This window comes from Trifolium pratense, linkage group LG3 (genome assembly GCF_020283565.1).
Source record: "Trifolium pratense cultivar HEN17-A07 linkage group LG3, ARS_RC_1.1, whole genome shotgun sequence".
NCBI lineage: Eukaryota > Viridiplantae > Streptophyta > Magnoliopsida > Fabales > Fabaceae > Trifolium > Trifolium pratense.
Window position 1 is genome coordinate 47,380,103 of NC_060061.1, and position 16,588 is coordinate 47,396,690.

The 16,588-nt window shown below is 32.1% G+C and overlaps 2 protein-coding genes across 2 annotated transcripts; both read right to left on the bottom strand.

Moving 5' to 3' along the window:
• Positions 1–5: 5 nt before the first annotated feature.
• On the bottom strand, positions 6–4,588 carry LOC123917235 (probable receptor-like protein kinase At2g42960). The gene is made up of 8 exons (XM_045968905.1): positions 3,980–4,588; positions 2,796–3,498; positions 2,583–2,687; positions 2,277–2,399; positions 1,739–1,909; positions 1,528–1,657; positions 1,198–1,407; positions 6–506 (listed from the first exon to the last, which is right to left on the bottom strand). Exons 2-8 carry the CDS (start codon positions 3,437–3,439, stop codon positions 375–377), a joined length of 1,515 nt encoding a protein of 504 aa, XP_045824861.1. The 5' UTR covers positions 3,440–3,498; positions 3,980–4,588; the 3' UTR covers positions 6–374.
• A 6,415-nt stretch (positions 4,589–11,003) lies between these two features.
• Positions 11,004–14,329, bottom strand: LOC123917236. The gene is made up of 3 exons (XM_045968906.1): positions 14,191–14,329; positions 13,633–13,702; positions 11,004–11,806 (listed from the first exon to the last, which is right to left on the bottom strand). The coding sequence occupies exons 2-3, from the start codon at positions 13,659–13,661 to the stop codon at positions 11,296–11,298; spliced, it is 540 nt and encodes a 179-aa protein (XP_045824862.1). The 5' UTR covers positions 13,662–13,702; positions 14,191–14,329; the 3' UTR covers positions 11,004–11,295.
• Between the last annotated feature and the right edge of the window lie 2,259 nt (positions 14,330–16,588).

Genomic DNA, 16,588 nt, shown 5'->3' on the forward strand with positions numbered 1-16,588 from the left:
TGAAATGTGAGGAAGAATCATAACTTCACTTAATACTTTTTGTAGCATATACATATAACTTAAAAGAAAAATCCAAGAATAGTGAAGCCAAATATCTAATTTTCACCAATTTTTTTTTTCTTCTAATCACCACTCTCTCCATCAGAAAAATACAATAGCAATCATGTAATTCTGAGGAGATCGGCTCACAAGGCGACATCTGTACAAAACTAACACTCACCAACCAACACTGACTCCATTCTCCTTGCAAATTTGGTGATTGATCCTTCATTATCTAATTGAGCTATCTTTTATATAATTTTCTCAACACAAACTTGTGATGTGGTGTTTGATTGGTTACTGAAATCAGTCCAAAGCCAAATTAAACAACAAGGTTAAGTCATGTGGTTCTCAAGTGCAGATTCTTCAGAACCTTTTGCCGTCTTATCGATATCTGAAGGACCGGAGATATCCTTTAGAGATTCAATTTCCATGCTGGCGGTACGGCTCCTTCTATTCCTTCGATCCTGAAAATGATGCAATTTACATGTTTAACTTGAAATTAGTTAATACATCAAAATTTATATAAAATTAATCGTGAAAAAAGTCATCATAAGTCTTTCAAGTTCATGCGCAATCAATAACAATTCCACACAAATGGAAGCTTAACACAAAACAAACACTGAATAGGAGTCTAGAATTCATGTAATAATATATGACTATTGAATGATACTACCATTTACCCTTTTGCATTAATGTGAAGTGTTGATTAACTACTCATAAAGGCGACATTAAGTTCCATCCTCAATATATACTCAATAATGAAGACATTGCAATAGCTCTTTATATTACCCCCGAAGAATGTTATGCACCAAAAAGCTATGTGGAAAGTATACATTCCTAGTGATGTAGTATAACAAAAGTAAAAAAATTGATCTCTCCTTGGCTTTCAACTATATAATGAAAAGTGTCATGAAATGTCAGCTCAGTAGTAAGAGTTTGGTCGTAAAATGTAGGCTGAAGAACACAGCCAAGAAAAACAATGTTTTTTCCTAAGTTGATATCTGACATTCCAATCATTCTAGTTGATGTTATGTTAGCCAACAATGAGCATAAAATCCATAAGTTGCTAAAAGTTTTGGTAGAAGTTATGTATAAAAGATTCTAAATTCTGCAGTAGAAGTTTTATATATGAGAAGAAAAGATAATGAAAGGAACCTCTCTGAATGGATATTCATCAGCTTCAAGCATCCTTACAACCTGACTCATTTTGGGTCTCTTCTCAGAATCAGGATCAACGCACCTAAACGCAACAAGAAGGGACCGCTTTAAGGCACGAGTTGGTGGTTTTGCTTCAAGGCTTGAGTCCACAACTTCCTCGATCCTCTTTGCCCCCACCATCATCTTCATCCACTCAACAAGATTCACCTGTCATGACGATAATCAAAATCTTATCAGCTATATGAAAGACCATCATGGTAACATCGCTTTCGATGGAAGACAAAGATTAAAAGTAGAAAACTGGTTGCATTTGTAATTATTTGAAACCTCGTTGGCAGGACGTGTATAGTCTACAGGGTCCCTTCCGGTGACCGCTTCTAGTAGGAGAACACCAAAACTGTAAATGTCACTCTTCTCGTTTAACAAGCCGGTATTAGCATATTCGGGTGCAACATAACTGAAATGGAGAACAAAAGTAAGCTTCTGTTTACAAAACCGTTAAAAAAAATATTGAAAAATAATGAAAAATTTAGCATACCCAAATGTTCCCATTACTCTGGTAGTTATGTGACTTTCGCTTGAATCCAAAAGTTTGGCTAAACCAAAATCAGAAACCTTTGCATTGAACTCGCTATCAATTAAAATGTTGCTTGACTTTATATCCCGGTGAACAACTTTTGGTTCTATTGCTTCATGTAAGTAAGCAAGCCTGCCACAAGTCGTTGTAAAATGGGGATTTTAATTAGTTGGATTAGGTCTAATGTAGAAAGTTGAAACTAGCATAGCAAGCAAGTATATACGAAATGACAAACAAATTTGAGGACATATAGATTAAAAATTTAACAATATCTCAACTCTCAAATGACAGGTCAGACGACTTAGATAAGCACACACATCATAAACATCATAATCATAATTTAGGGAACATGGAAATATATTTTGATATGCACTTTTTTTAATGCAGTTTTACAAGGGATTTCAAACGATCATGATTTAACAAATCAATTTTGAACAAGACAACAATAAAAATTACTACTAACATGGTTCTGGTTTCCAAGTTTTCAAAGTGAACTTACGCTTTTGCTGTCCCTAGAATAACTTTCATGCGAGCTTCCCACGTAAGTACTCCATGTTGTCTCATTGCACCATGTAACCATTGTTCTAAGTTACCATTGTTCACATACTCATACACAAGCAACCTGAAAATCAGATAGAAACTAAATTAATTATGAAACAAAGAGACATATAATGATATAACAAACAGAAGAGCTTCTGTTCAAAATTTACCAAGATAAAAGATTGTCACAAACAAAAAAATTGAAATGTTATCTGTTAATAGGATGAGTGTGAGATTTCAATACATTAAAGAACACTAAGCTTACCTGTGAACTCCTTCTATGCAAAATCCAAGTAAGCGCACCAGATGTTTATGTCTGACGTGGCCTATAGCGTCGACTTCAACCCTGAATTCTTTCTCTGCTTGTCCCCTATAAACAAATAAAGGACATTGTTCAAGAAAGAAAGAATATCAATAAGATAAGTGGTACAAGACAAAACAAAAAAATGGTATCAACGATACCCTAAAATGCCCTTACAAATTGTTAAGAAGTTTCTTAACTGCAACCTCAGATCCATTGATCAACCTTCCCTTATAAACAACTCCATATCCACCCTCACCGATCACATTCCCAGCAGCGAAACGGTTAGTTGAAAGTTCAAGATCTCTAAGTGTAAACCAATGGCCCCATCCAAGATGAGAACCTTCGGGCAATCCAATAAGAGGAGAAGCAGTTACCATATACTGCTTCTTAACAGTTCCAAAGTTCCCGTGTTCTCCCGACATCGAACTCAATCCTCTCTCATGGTGATAAACCGAGCTACACTGACTAATATTATCAGGATCGCTAGATTTACTCAAATGAACAAACAACTTATCTGAATTTTTATCACTTGCCATGTTATCATGAACATTAATAGACACACTCTCTACTTGATCATGAGACGGCTGTACACCAACCTTGTCAACTTTGATATCTTTTGAGACATGTGGTATTTGCGATGAAGAGTACTTGTCAACCGATCTCCTTGTTTTTCTCCGAAACATTATCCATATAGATAATAAGCAAAGAATCAAAACTATAAATACACCAACACCTAATCCTATCAAAACCCATAACCTCAAACCCAAAAACGATGTCTTCATCGACAATTCCCCTTTCATAGAAGTGTCGGAAGACATAATTGAATGTTACAAGTCAATCTTTATACTCCAAATTCTTATAGCAGTGACATTCTCATCTGAATACAAGAAACAACTCTAGTTAAGTATTGTTAACACAAACCAAAACATCTAATTTACATGAAACTTTTCAGTTCTTGCAATCAATCACCATAAACTAAACACTAAATAGTAACCATTAATTGAATGCAGCAATATCAAAATCAAAATTTAAGACAATCTGCAAGTAACATTATGCTAAATTTTGATAAGTATTCCAAACCAAAAAATAATGTGATGCTTCAAACATTCAAGTATTCAACAAATCAAAAACATATTTGCATCCATGTAACAATAATCAGAAAAAGCACAATAAATATTCACAATTTATTGAATAAAGTATAAGGACTAGTCCACTCTCTTAAGCAAAAATCTAACAACAAAAAGTTAAACTAGTAAAGCATCACTTATGATCCAAGCAAAACAAAAGGTAAATCCAACCTAAATGTAATAAATAATCCAAAAAGTAATACACAAAAAACAAAGCAATCAATCAATCACCTTTGTGTTGATCTAAGTTACCCTCTTTGATCTTCTTCCTTCATCACCTATAAAACCAAAAAGGGTCTTGTTTTTTAGACCCAAATGACTCGTTAAGCTTATATAGGTGCAGAAAAATCAGAACAAAAAACACAAAAAGATTCAATTTTTTTCAGAGTATTAACTAGAAGAGATTATGAACTCAAATGGGTCAATAAGAAAAAAGGGTAAGATGGTAAAGTTAAGAATTTGAAGCAATGTCAGACAATAAAAATGATATTTTTAAGGGAAAAATGCAGAGAGAGAGAGAGAGAGAGTGGGGTGATTATGGAGAAGAAGAGAAGTGGGGAAAAGGGTGTTGGTGGATAGTGTGTAGTGTGGTTGAGGAAGATGAATGTGGGGCCTGAAGAAAGGTGGAAAGGAAGCTTGGTTTGTAATGGAGGAAACACAGAGAAAAAGAGAGATAGAAACAGTAAAGTTAAAGCAAAAAATGAAATGAATAGGTGTGTACATTTATAGCTGGTATTAAAAAGTGTAATGAATAAGCTGAAACAAAAGTAATAGTAAAATGTGTAGAGAGAGAGAGAGAGAGAGAGAGAGAGAGAGAGAGAGAGTCAACCTCAATCCAACAAGGATGAACTCCAAACCAAATCTAACTTGTCATGAGTTTTGCAAGATATTATCTCTCTTTATAATATACGGTTTTAATGTAGTAATTTAATATTTTTAATGGAATGTTAATTTTTTTAATTTTCTCTTAAATTGATATTGCATGCATTTTTTTTTTTATAGTAAAAACAAAATCCATTCAAATCGATATAATACATCAAATAATACAATTCAAAATCGCTAAAAATTGAAAATGATCAATCTGCGAATAAACTCACAGCACCCATATTAATATCATACAACGGCAAAATGTTTGTAAGTGTGACAAAGCCTACAAATATGACAAACTCGAAGTGCTCAGAATACTCATGTCTCCGAGTCTGCAACGTTGACGACGCCAAAGTCATTGATTGTTGAATATGCACTGAGTCGAATCTAGTCAACCTGAACCGAACAAAAACCGCACCAAGATGAGACAATAAAATAACGCCGCAACAAGACAACGACCAACACAACGTCATACTAAGACGACGAAATCGTGAGGAGAAAAACTAGTTGGTATACGTGCATCCTTTTTTACGCATTGTATATTTTACTACATTTTTGTTTTGACCATCACACCGCTCACGTGATGGCTTGAGAGAAACTATCTGTAATTTGGATGAAGTTTTATTCAATACAACAAGGAAGTTCAGTATTTGGTATATGCTTTAAGATAGTCCACGCTCTTTTTGTTTAAGTTCACACTATTACTATGGTGTTTCCTTTTGAAGTTACAACAGTTGAATGCGAAGCTAAAGCTTGGAAACATGCTTTTGTTCCAACCATATTTAATTTAATGGTTTTGAGAGGGTAATTTTTTAAAACGGGTGTCGACGGGTAGTGAATGTTTTGATTATGTATGAGAATGAGCTAGAAACTATATTATCCACTTCCAGGTTTCTACTTAACTTTAATCATGGGCCGCTAATGAGATTTTGGCTCTCTGCTATGTCTGTCATCATGGGCCGCTAATAAAAAAACACATAAAATTTAAAAAGAATTAGCCTCTAATTAAATTATAAATAACATTAAAAAGAGACATCTTAATCCAAGATCAAATTTGATGCAAAAATTAAAATGTTTCGATGATTGAGTTTGTAAATGAGTTCTATATGTAATAGTTTCAATTCTAGGTTTTCTCAAAAAAAAAATATCGGTTTCATGTAGCGGAATATAATCATAGGATAATTATACATGAATGAAATGTAAACAGACAATAAGCTACACCGTCAACCTTTAATTTAAAATGACTCAGACTAAATTTGAAAAAAATGCTACCGTAAAGATTTGAACCAAGAATCTTTTTTTTAAGCATAGCTTACCACATTAGTCTATTGATGCACATATGATATTTTACGAACATTAAAAATATATTTGTCAAAAAAAATTACCATGGCACATCCGACATATAAGTGTGAATCAGGCCTGTTATCGAGAACAATGGTCCTAATATAACACACTATCCAGGTGTCTCACACTAAAGGTATACATATGACATATCTCAGTTGTTACTATCTCCCTTTGCCCTAATTGTCACATTTCCAATTTGGGGAATATGAAAGCTAATTATAATTTGGGATAGATAAAGTATTTTTGTAAACTAATAGTAGAATTTGGGTTCAATAACCATATATATATGAAAATGAAAGGGTACAAATATTTTTGAGATTCTTTATTTCATTTGCAGCTGGCTGACACATTTATTCTGTTTTTTTATTCAAGGAAGAAACATTCAAAGATTGTTTCCAACTATTGAATGTGATGGCAGTGTAATCTTCGCAGGCTTATTAAATTAACTAATGCATATACTCTTTCTTTCTTAAGGAATAATGCATATACTAATTCATTAGCACATGGAACTTGAATTTTGTATAAAAAATAAACACCCCCTTATAAAACAAAAACAAAATAACACAAATCAGTCATTCATTCATACACAAAGTTATTTCATCATACCAGTAGTTTAATGTCGAATTTTAAGCATTTTTTTTACATAGCGAAATGACAAAACTATTATAAATTCATACACACAAGTGAGAAAATCGGGATTCAAATTTTTAACAATTTTATTTGGTACTAAAAAAAGTCTTTTTTCTTTCTTTTTCTAGTAGCTAGCTAGTTTCACATAATTTAAATGTGAAAAAATGTATAATTCCGAATTTAAATATGAATATTTGCATCTCAGCCTCGTTGCAACTATCAATTGAGTTACTGAACAATTAAAAACAGTTTTAAATGGAAAAATGATGCCAGAATGTCCAAGTGTATACGTATAGTGCATATTTCAAATTTCAACGGTATAGAAGGGTAGTGTTTGACCCAATAATATATCTTTCCGGACCTATCGGTAATTGTCAGTTTTGATTAAACAAGGCATAAATAATCAATGGCTTTGGGGGCAGAAAAAGCCACCAATGGGGGAAGAAAGAGACACTTTGATTTCAAGCATAAACTATATCCCTCCGTTCCATTTTATAAGACTTTATTTGACTAAATACAATATTTATATGTCTTGTTTTTACCGTATTTTTCTAAAAGTATATAAATGTAAATATCATCATATAAAATCTTACTTGATTTGTTTCAACGAGTATTTTCAAAATATCAAATTTCTATAATTTTTTACTAATAGACAACTAAAGATATTTGTAATCAAAGTTATGCATTGGTGTACGTGCAATGGTCAACTAGTTCTTATTATTTTGGGACGGAGGAAGTATTGCTTAAGGCGTGACCCAGACTTAACACTTACATACGAATTTTCTCATTTTACGGATAATATCATATTGGTACTAATAAATGAATTTGGATACGCTTTACTCCTCCTCCGGTCCTATATATAAGAAAAAATTTATTTTTTAGATTCATTGTAAATTGGATGTATCTAGACAGTGTACATACATCAATTTTACAATGAATTTAAAAATCAAACTTTTTAAGATCCTAAAATTGGCTTTTAGCGAAAGTGTTTATGAAATTTGGAGGTATAAGAATGATGTGAGCTTCGGTAGTGCTGTACATAACCAGCATACTGATGGAAAAATAATTGATACTATAGTGTATAGAGGATGAACCAATAGAAATTTAAGGACACACTTAGCTAAACCACTGGTGTAAATATTTCCCCATATCCGTGGAGAAAAATTTCCCTTATGACATCCGTAGCAGGAATACTAGTTAAAAAAAAAATTAAAAAATAGTAAATTTTATATAAAATCACATTGTGTTAAAGTGTGATATTCAATTTATTTAGGTGGTTATTCAATGTTCAATGTGATAATTCTCGTAAATCTCCTCATAAACAAAAATCCAAGAATCTGACTTCGGAGTTTTGGTTGAATTGAAAAACCCCACTATAATAATCAAAATGTCACTTCTTGTTTGTTTTCATCGGCTAAGAGGCTCTTATATTATTGACCAGAACAAGACTTGGCTTATACATTTTGTGAAGGAAAAATAAATTGTTAATTCCATCTATAGATCTTTTACATCAAAATTCAAAGAATTTTGCGGATTAGGGCCGGTCCTAGGTGAAGCAAATGAATAGTGTGAAATTGGTCAACACTCTCATTTTATAGTTGAATCGACCTATTCAATTTAATTATAAAAATATTTTGTTTTTTATGGTTATGCTAAACGGTGTTTTCGGCACACTAGTTAAACATATAAAAAAAAATAAAAGATAAAATTAATATTAGAAAGATAATTTTTTATATTTTTTAAAAAAGTTATTTAATGTATAAATTTCAAGATAAAATTTTCTTATCACTACACTTAATTAATGTTCCAAAAATCTCTTTCGCATTTTTTTAAAATTATTTTATGTTAGTTCTCTTATTCTCAAAATAAAGTTTCATATATGGTAATCCAAAGTTTAATTAAAAAGGAAAGTATTAAAATTCTATCTGGTTTATAAATTATTTGGTCAAGTAGACAGGACACATACCGTATCAAAACATCTGAAAATTCCAAACAACACAAACTCACGGTCACGGGGTATAATACAACATCAATATCGTGTACTTTTTGTTTCAAGTCGTGTGTACTTCACATGCATCATGTCATTCAGCAAACTTTTTCTTACACCAACATTATTTTTGTGTAACGTCACAAACTTTTTCTTATACTTTTAAATTACCTTCCCACGATGAGTAACTCATTTTAAAAATACACACTATTCATATAACTTGTTTTGATCATATTTTTTTACTAATAAATAAAAATAAATATTAGCATATAAGATATTGTTGGATTCGTCTCGATAAATATTTTCAAAATATCAATTTTTTTTATAATTCTTACTATTATACAATAAAAAATAGGGTCATGCTAACTAGTGCCCCTGATGCACTAGTTAAGGAACTAAAAAGGAAAGAAAAAAAAAAATTGCATTGAAAAAACAAAAATTTAAATTTTTAAGATGTTAACTTCCCAAGTTTCAAGATAATATTACTATCTTTAGTTACCTTAACCAGTGCTCCGAGGGCACCTGTTAGCATTTTTCTAAAAAATATTAATCGTCAAAGTTATGCATCTGCATATGTGAAACAGTCAATCGAGTCACTCTTTTTGGGACGGAGCAAGTAATGAGTTTAGTTTAGTAAAATTATTATGCCTTCAAACAATACCATTACATGTAAAAATTTGGATTTAGATTCACTCAAGCTCATCCTTTTCTGCCGTCTATGTTGTCATCATCTCAATCGTTCATTCAGATTCTTTCTTTCTCTAAAATTGTTTATTTTATTATCAACTATTGGATGAAGTGCTACGGAAGGAGAGTTTATGTTATCTCCATTTGTTATCCATCCATTTATTCTCCCTTTAGAGAGAGATACACACAAGTGAACAGAGTTAAGGTTCCTCAATTTATTATTCTTCCATTTGTTCTTCATTTGGAGAGAGATAGACATGCTTGAATATTAGTGGAACCCATTAAATGTGGTCCCACTAATTTGTGGACTCCACTAATATTCACTTGTGTCTATTTCTCTATAAATGGAGAACAAATGAAGAAATTATAAATGGAGGGAACCCAAATCCGAGTGAAGATTAGTGAGACCCATTAAAAGTGGATTCCTCTAATTAATGGATCCCTAATCTTCACTTGTGTCTATTTCTTTTCAAATGGAAAATAAATGAATGGAACCTAAACCTACGAAGGAGATCCAAATCTTTTCATGTGGAAATCCACAACACATAAAAAATTCATGTGATTTAATATATAGATTTGGCATATACCCAATCAACTTATTTATTCTCCTTTATAAAAAATTACACACTTGATTAAGGTCAATGGACGTGATACATCGTTTAAAAAAAATGTAAACATGATTTTTCATTTTAATATTGGTTTACTTTTTAAAATACATCACTTCATAATCTATTTTTAAAGAAAAAAAAAATACATTATTACTTTTATTTATTAAAGTATCGATAATATATAACAAAATGTATTCGATAATATAACAAAATGTATTTGATAATATGAAAGATGCTTAAATTCCTTCAAATATTATTGTTTTAATATGCTTGTGGAATATAGTGTGAAACTACACATTGTTTAAACCCAACTTGAAAGCCTATTCCACTGTTTTCCTCATCTTATCTTATCTAAGGAAAGGTAGCATTGGCCATATTCTCTGCCATCCATCTACTTGAAAAGAAGACATATTCTCTAGACCTAAAAATTTGATTGAGCTGCATTTTGAAGAGCTTATCTACAATTTATATTTTTAAAACTTGTTTTATGACATAAACACCTGTATGTATGTTTGAGAAAGATTATAAAAGTAATTTTAACATATTCAAAATTTATTTTAGCTTACTTCTTAAAAAAAAATTATTTTAGTTTTTTTTTTGTCTTGATAATCTGGAGTTCAACTAGACTAAATGGTAAGTAAAACTGACCAAACATTATTTTAGTTGATATTTAAATTCGGACTCTCTCAATTGATTTGTCTTTAATTTAAGTTTATTAACCATTTGATTTGTCTTTGATTTATTGGGAGAAATCAACCCCTTAAATGGATCTCAATTACCTTGAGAGGATTAGTCTCTGCAGTTGTGCGCAGAGGATACCTTTCGTTTGGTTTACAAAAAAAGATTATTTCCATAATAGCTTATAAAAACAAATTCAACCAGATTTTCTTTTAACTATAGAAACAATTTATACATAAAAGAAAGGGTTTAGAAAGACATTCAAAATTTTCAACTACTTTGGAATGAAAAAACAATTGTCAATTGTTAATAACCTTTTTTTTTACGGTCCATTGTTAAAAACTAAACTAAGTGTATATAAATAATTTTGATCAAGTCATATTTAATTTTTCCTCTTGTTATTTCAGTGCAGTGGAGTATCAACAATCAACCTCCTAATGAAGATACCAGGAAGTGAAATAAGAACAAAAGTTCCACATGTCATTGGTTCCAAATACCAGCTAGAAAAACTACATCATTCATGAAGTTGTCTAAAAGGCCATGCAGAAAATGATACTGACACTAAATTACAGATATGAATTCCATGCAGTGCAAAAAGCACGCGTTTTTACACAGTAAACCATCAGACTGTTTAGATTACACGATAATAAAAACAGTTTTAAACGATCTTGGCTGTTAATTTGAGGTCAGTCGGTTGAGATTGAAAACTTCATGACACAATTACTTCACCAAATCCAACTTCTAAATTACAAGCCATATGACTTTGGCAATGAAGATCCAAATATTTGGTGGAGCAATATTTTCTCCTTTTTGCCTAGCTTGTTTACACCATAGCCTCGAAAAACACCTAATTTAAATGCTTCTCTTCCTTCTTCTACAGATCTTTTCCTCACAGATCTCAATAAAGATGAACCTTGAGGAGTTTCTTCACTATTTTCAGCTTTTCCGGTTTCACATTCCTTCTTTTCTGCTTCTCCTCCGCTTTTTTCGGGTTGACTCTTGGCTCCATCTGGGATGGTTTTGGCACAATCATCGCGATTACTACATCCCCACCATTTATTTGAAGTGGTCGATAAGCTTTCAGATGGAAACCCGTATTTAAATTCATCCAATGCTGTAGTTCCTTTAGCCAAAACTGTGTTGGACGAATTCTGTGTGCGCCCACTTTCAACGCTTTTATTTCCTTGCTGATTTGAATTGTGGTGAATTGTAACACCTTGTGCTTTGGTCCTGTCATCATTTGCTTGTTGTAAACCACTGTAGTTAAACATCAGATAAAAAAGTAGTTAGAATCAAAGAATCATATCTTAATATTTATTATTAGAGTTATTAGGATTAGATAATGCAAGCCATTTGGCACAATCAAAGCCACTATAAAATTTTCGGCAAGTTTCCATATTGTTCCAGCTCTTGTGCATCTCTTTTCTGCGAATCACCTAAACATTGTGTTCTGTTTCGGATATTTTCCGTCCACATTTATCCCCATCGCCTTAGCCACCATGTGCAGCAGCGAGAAAAAAACTTTCCTGGTTATTTTTGAGATGAAATACCCATCATCAGGTCCTTCCAATCTACCTGATGCCGAAGTTTTAGACTTATAAGTCATTGCATGAGCCCGCACGGATTAAGTGCAATGCATTACACATTCACTTTATCTCATCCAATGTTTTTCTTTTCTGTAAATAAATTTCTCCGCATCTTGCTGTGATTCAACCAGCTGCACCTTCTCCGGTGAGACTCATTCCCGACAAACACTATAGTCACCTTGAGAATCCCCTGGTGGACCATGTCAACTTGTACCACACTACAAGTTCCCAGCTGTAGCTGCTATTACAACCCTATTGTTTCTATTTTCTCTACAACAAGAAAGGATGTTAAGAATCAAATCCTAATATTTATTAGAACTAGAATTCGCAAACCATATATCAATTAAAGTTTAGTCTATTTAATACAATAAATACTATTTATTGTATTTGTACATGCTATTAGAAATAGAGGTGAATGTGATCTGATTTACACACACTGACATCACAAACTATAAAATTTTATCAATACTAAAAAGTCTAAACCTATTAACTATGTTTCTATACATCATGGATGGTTTTACAGAATTGAATATACTACCAAACTACCGAGTTCTAATGGGATAACAGTTTCATTTTAGTTTTGAAATATTGGCAATACTTCTCAGAAATTCAAAGATCAACATCAAATAATGCTTCTAAAAGGAAGAAAGCCCTCCAAAATACTCATTTTTATGATCTGAGAACCATAAAGAACCATAAAGAAGCCAATAAGAACACTTCAGCCCATTGAATTTAAGAAGCCACCACAACAAATTTTCCATAAAATTTTAGAATTATACTCCAATTGCAGGGCAATAGAAATCAGATTACAACATAAGTTTCACATTATCAGAAAAGCTTGGCTTCTATACTCCACACAATACTTCCCTGACAACATATGAAAGAGTGCTCCAAACTCTGCTGGAAACTCTAACATTAACCAAAAATATCTACTCTACAAAAAGATATGGCTCCTGGTTTTAGGAATTATTACAGAAACACATCCCATAACTGAATGTGTAATATATCAAATATTGTCAATTGCGCATTGGGGAAAGTAGTGGATTGATCAAATTCTGCTATGCTCTATAGCCGCTATTTGACAACACTTTGCTAAATAGCATATCGCAGAACAATAGTGGTTAGTCCAAATTCCGCTATGCTATAACGCCATATCGCCGCTATAGATGCTATTTGAAAACACTAAATGGGAGAATTCAAAGAATAGGAGACACATCTCGTCTCAAAGGGTTTCTCCTTCTACAACAGCGCCACTATTCTATTTACAAAATGTTTACAATACACAATGCATCCCCCTCTATCCTAGTATCCTATCGTCCGGTTTATACAAATATTTATTCCTCTAACTAACTAAGTAACTAATTAACTCTTAATTACTCTAATTCACTGGTGTCCTCTATCGTGATAAAGTTCTAATAGACAAGAACAGTGATACTAAACAAACAGGAGCTGAGCAATAACAAAAACCATGCTTTTTCACAATACTTTAAATCATACCTTTTGTTATTCCCGCTTATCAAAATCATTGTCACAAAGTTAGTTATCAATAGCAAACTTCAAACCACACCTGCAGCATAAAGATTGACAAACAATAAAGTCGTCGTGTTACTTTAGAGAAAACTAAAAAACTTGTCGAAAAGTTGGTCATAAGTTCTTATCATATAAGTGCTTATGTAAAAGCTATTTCTAATAATAAAAGATAAAATGAAGTCAATCTGTCTTCATATAAGCTATGAGTTGTTTTCATAAGTCTTTATGAAATATAAGCAATAAATTGCTTCCATAAGCTTTTTGAAATAGTCTCACAATCACAAGTGGTTATGCGAGTAAATAAGCTCAAATAATTCAATTCAAACAGATCCTAATACCAAGGCTTAAAATTGATCATACCCTAGCAAAGAAAAAATTCCACAAAAAAAATTGTTATCGCTCAAACTCACATTTTACACATTGATTCTTAGATTCTGTTCTCAGTTTTAAGAAACCTTGATGAAGAAAGATAGTTGAAGAAGAAGAATAATGAAGAAATAGAATTTGGAGGGTTTTGTGGAATACCTGAGATGATGAGACCGAGAGAGTGCTTGAATCCAAGTGGAACGATTTCTTTATCACCCTCCTTCTTCTTCTTCTTCTTCTTCTTCTTCTTCTTACAAAGTTAACTGCGCTAAAAAAAAATGGATTAAATATATTTTTGGTGCTATAGTTTCTAAGAATTTTCATTTTAATTTTTGAAGATTTTTTTTCATACTTTTCACATTTTTGAATGTTTTTTGTATATGAATTTTTATGTGTAAAAAATTTAAAAATTCATATTTAATTTATTTTTTGTTAAAAAAATTTAAAAATTTATATAATATACTAAACATGGCCGCAGAAAATCATTCAAAAATGTGAAAATATACACGAGTTGGATGAAAAGTAAAGACTAAAAATATATTTAACTCTTAAAAAATTAAGGCTTACATATGTCATGAAGTTACGTCACTTTTTGGAAGTCCCTGCAATTTCTTTTTGTTTTGTTTGAGTTCCTGTCTCTCTGAACTTTGTACAAATATTGGCTTTTGGTCCCTGCAAATCTTTTTTTTTTTTTTTACACTTTAATCCTTTTTATATTTTTTTCTTCCTATTTTGATCCTTTATGTAATTATCTTTTATAACATTCACATACAAATATTTTTTCTATTAAATTTAATAAATGCTGAATCCTCACTTAAGAAAAGTTTTTTTTTTTGAAAAAACCAAATAAAAATTTATTTATTTATGACAAAAAATAAAAGAGGCATAAGACATGCCAAATAGAAACCTTGCTTAAGAAAAGTAATCCCTTTGCCGCTTTTGTTTTTAGAGGGATGCTATATATAGCGAAGCAGTTCCTCCGTTATTTCATCTTTTTTGTTTTCCTTAACCCATTAGTATGCACTATCTATACTACCCACACAAAAAAATGTTCTCTTGTTAGTTGTTGTAGCTTCATATAAAGATGCTACACAAGAGTCACGCTAAACCCTCTTTTAAATAAGTATTTCAACTCTTTGGTGGTCCATAAAGAAATTAGTGTGTTCATAAAATCTTTGGTCTACCATTTTCATAAAGCTTATCCATTTTTTGTCATTTTAGTTATGATAATAACTGAGCAATGATAGTAGATGCTGTGATATCCATGTTCCAAAAAACACACAGCTAGATGTGAATTCTTTTTTGTCGGCAAAGGTGGATGCCATGGAATGTGAAGCGGTTGCGGTGTTGTGGAAGAGAGAAACAGTAACTTAGAAAAATTTGGAGATAAATGTGTAAGTAAGAGAAACAATAATAATAAAACAAAAAAGGAAATAAATTGGAAAAGTAGGATTGCCACGTAGTTTCGTGATGCCGTCGTGATAATTTTTTCGCTCTATTGAGCATTTCTCATGTTTTTATAACTGCTTTTGCACACTGTTTTTATAACTAGACTAGACTAGACTAGATGGCTCCAACAGATAAAAGGTTAGTAGTAGTATCTATATACCTGACCAAATTAAGGTCATTCCTCCTAGTCTTGGCGAGGTTTCACCTAAGTTTATAACTGAATTTGATCTTCATTGGCTATGATCACATTAGCGGTGACTATAAAGTCATTCAATATGTGCATTGTTTTAAATTTTGTGAATGTCCTTGGGATACTTGGGATGATGTGACACCTAAGTATTTCTGGGAGATATATAGTTTAAAAAGTAATTCATGGAAGAAACTCGATTTTGACATGCCTGCTTGCGATATGAGTACAAATACGGTGTACTTGAATGCGGTATGTCTTAGAAATGAGTATTGGGTCTAACTCATCCTTACAAAACCGGCTTGTAAGGTGAGGATTGCCTCTAGTTTATAAACACTTAGTCAGACCATCTCTTAACCGATGTGGGACTTCTTAACACACCCCATCGCGTCCAGCGCTATTGGGCTTGGTACGCGGATATAAATGGTAGGTGGCCCGATATCGGGTGGCCCAACGAATCTTGGAGACGCTCTGATATCATCTTAGAAATGAGTATTGGGCCTAACTCATCCTTACAAAACCGGCTTGTAAAGTGAGGATTGCCTCTAGTTTATAAACACTTAGTCAGGCCATCTCTCAACCGATGTGAGACTTCTTAACAGTATGTTATTGGATGGGAAAAGCAATTGGTGTAACATATGTGGTGTCATTTGACTTTTGCAATGTGGATGTCTTATTACACCTTTGCCCTTCGAAGATGTGCATGATGATTTTAATGTTAATCTAGTGGTGTTAAATTGGTCGTAGCTATAATTAACTAATTACGAAGGGAATACATCTTTTCAAATAGCAATTTTGGGCGAACTTGATGTCAAAGAATCATGGATTAGACTCTTCGAAATTAAACTTTTTTTTCTTACATTGTGCAACCTATCGTAGCAGGAAAGAAGGGCAATATATTCTTCAGAAAAGAAAACAATG

Bases quoted from the DNA above. Each gene is read 5' to 3' on its own strand.
- LOC123917236 (XM_045968906.1), bottom strand. From the start codon at position 13,661: ATGATTTTGATAAGCGGGAATAACAAAAG. The intron at 11,807-13,632 runs GTATGATTTAAA...GTTTAACTACAG, and splicing joins ATAAGCGGGAATAACAAAAG to TGGTTTACAACAAGCAAATG.
- LOC123917235 (XM_045968905.1), bottom strand. From the start codon at position 3,439: ATGTCTTCCGACACTTCTATGAAAGGGGAATTGTCGATGAAGACATCG. The intron at 1,910-2,276 runs GTAAGTTCACTT...GACTTGTGGCAG, and splicing joins ATTCTAGGGACAGCAAAAGC to GCTTGCTTACTTACATGAAG. The intron at 1,658-1,738 runs GTATGCTAAATT...TCTCCATTTCAG, and splicing joins AGAGTAATGGGAACATTTGG to TTATGTTGCACCCGAATATG.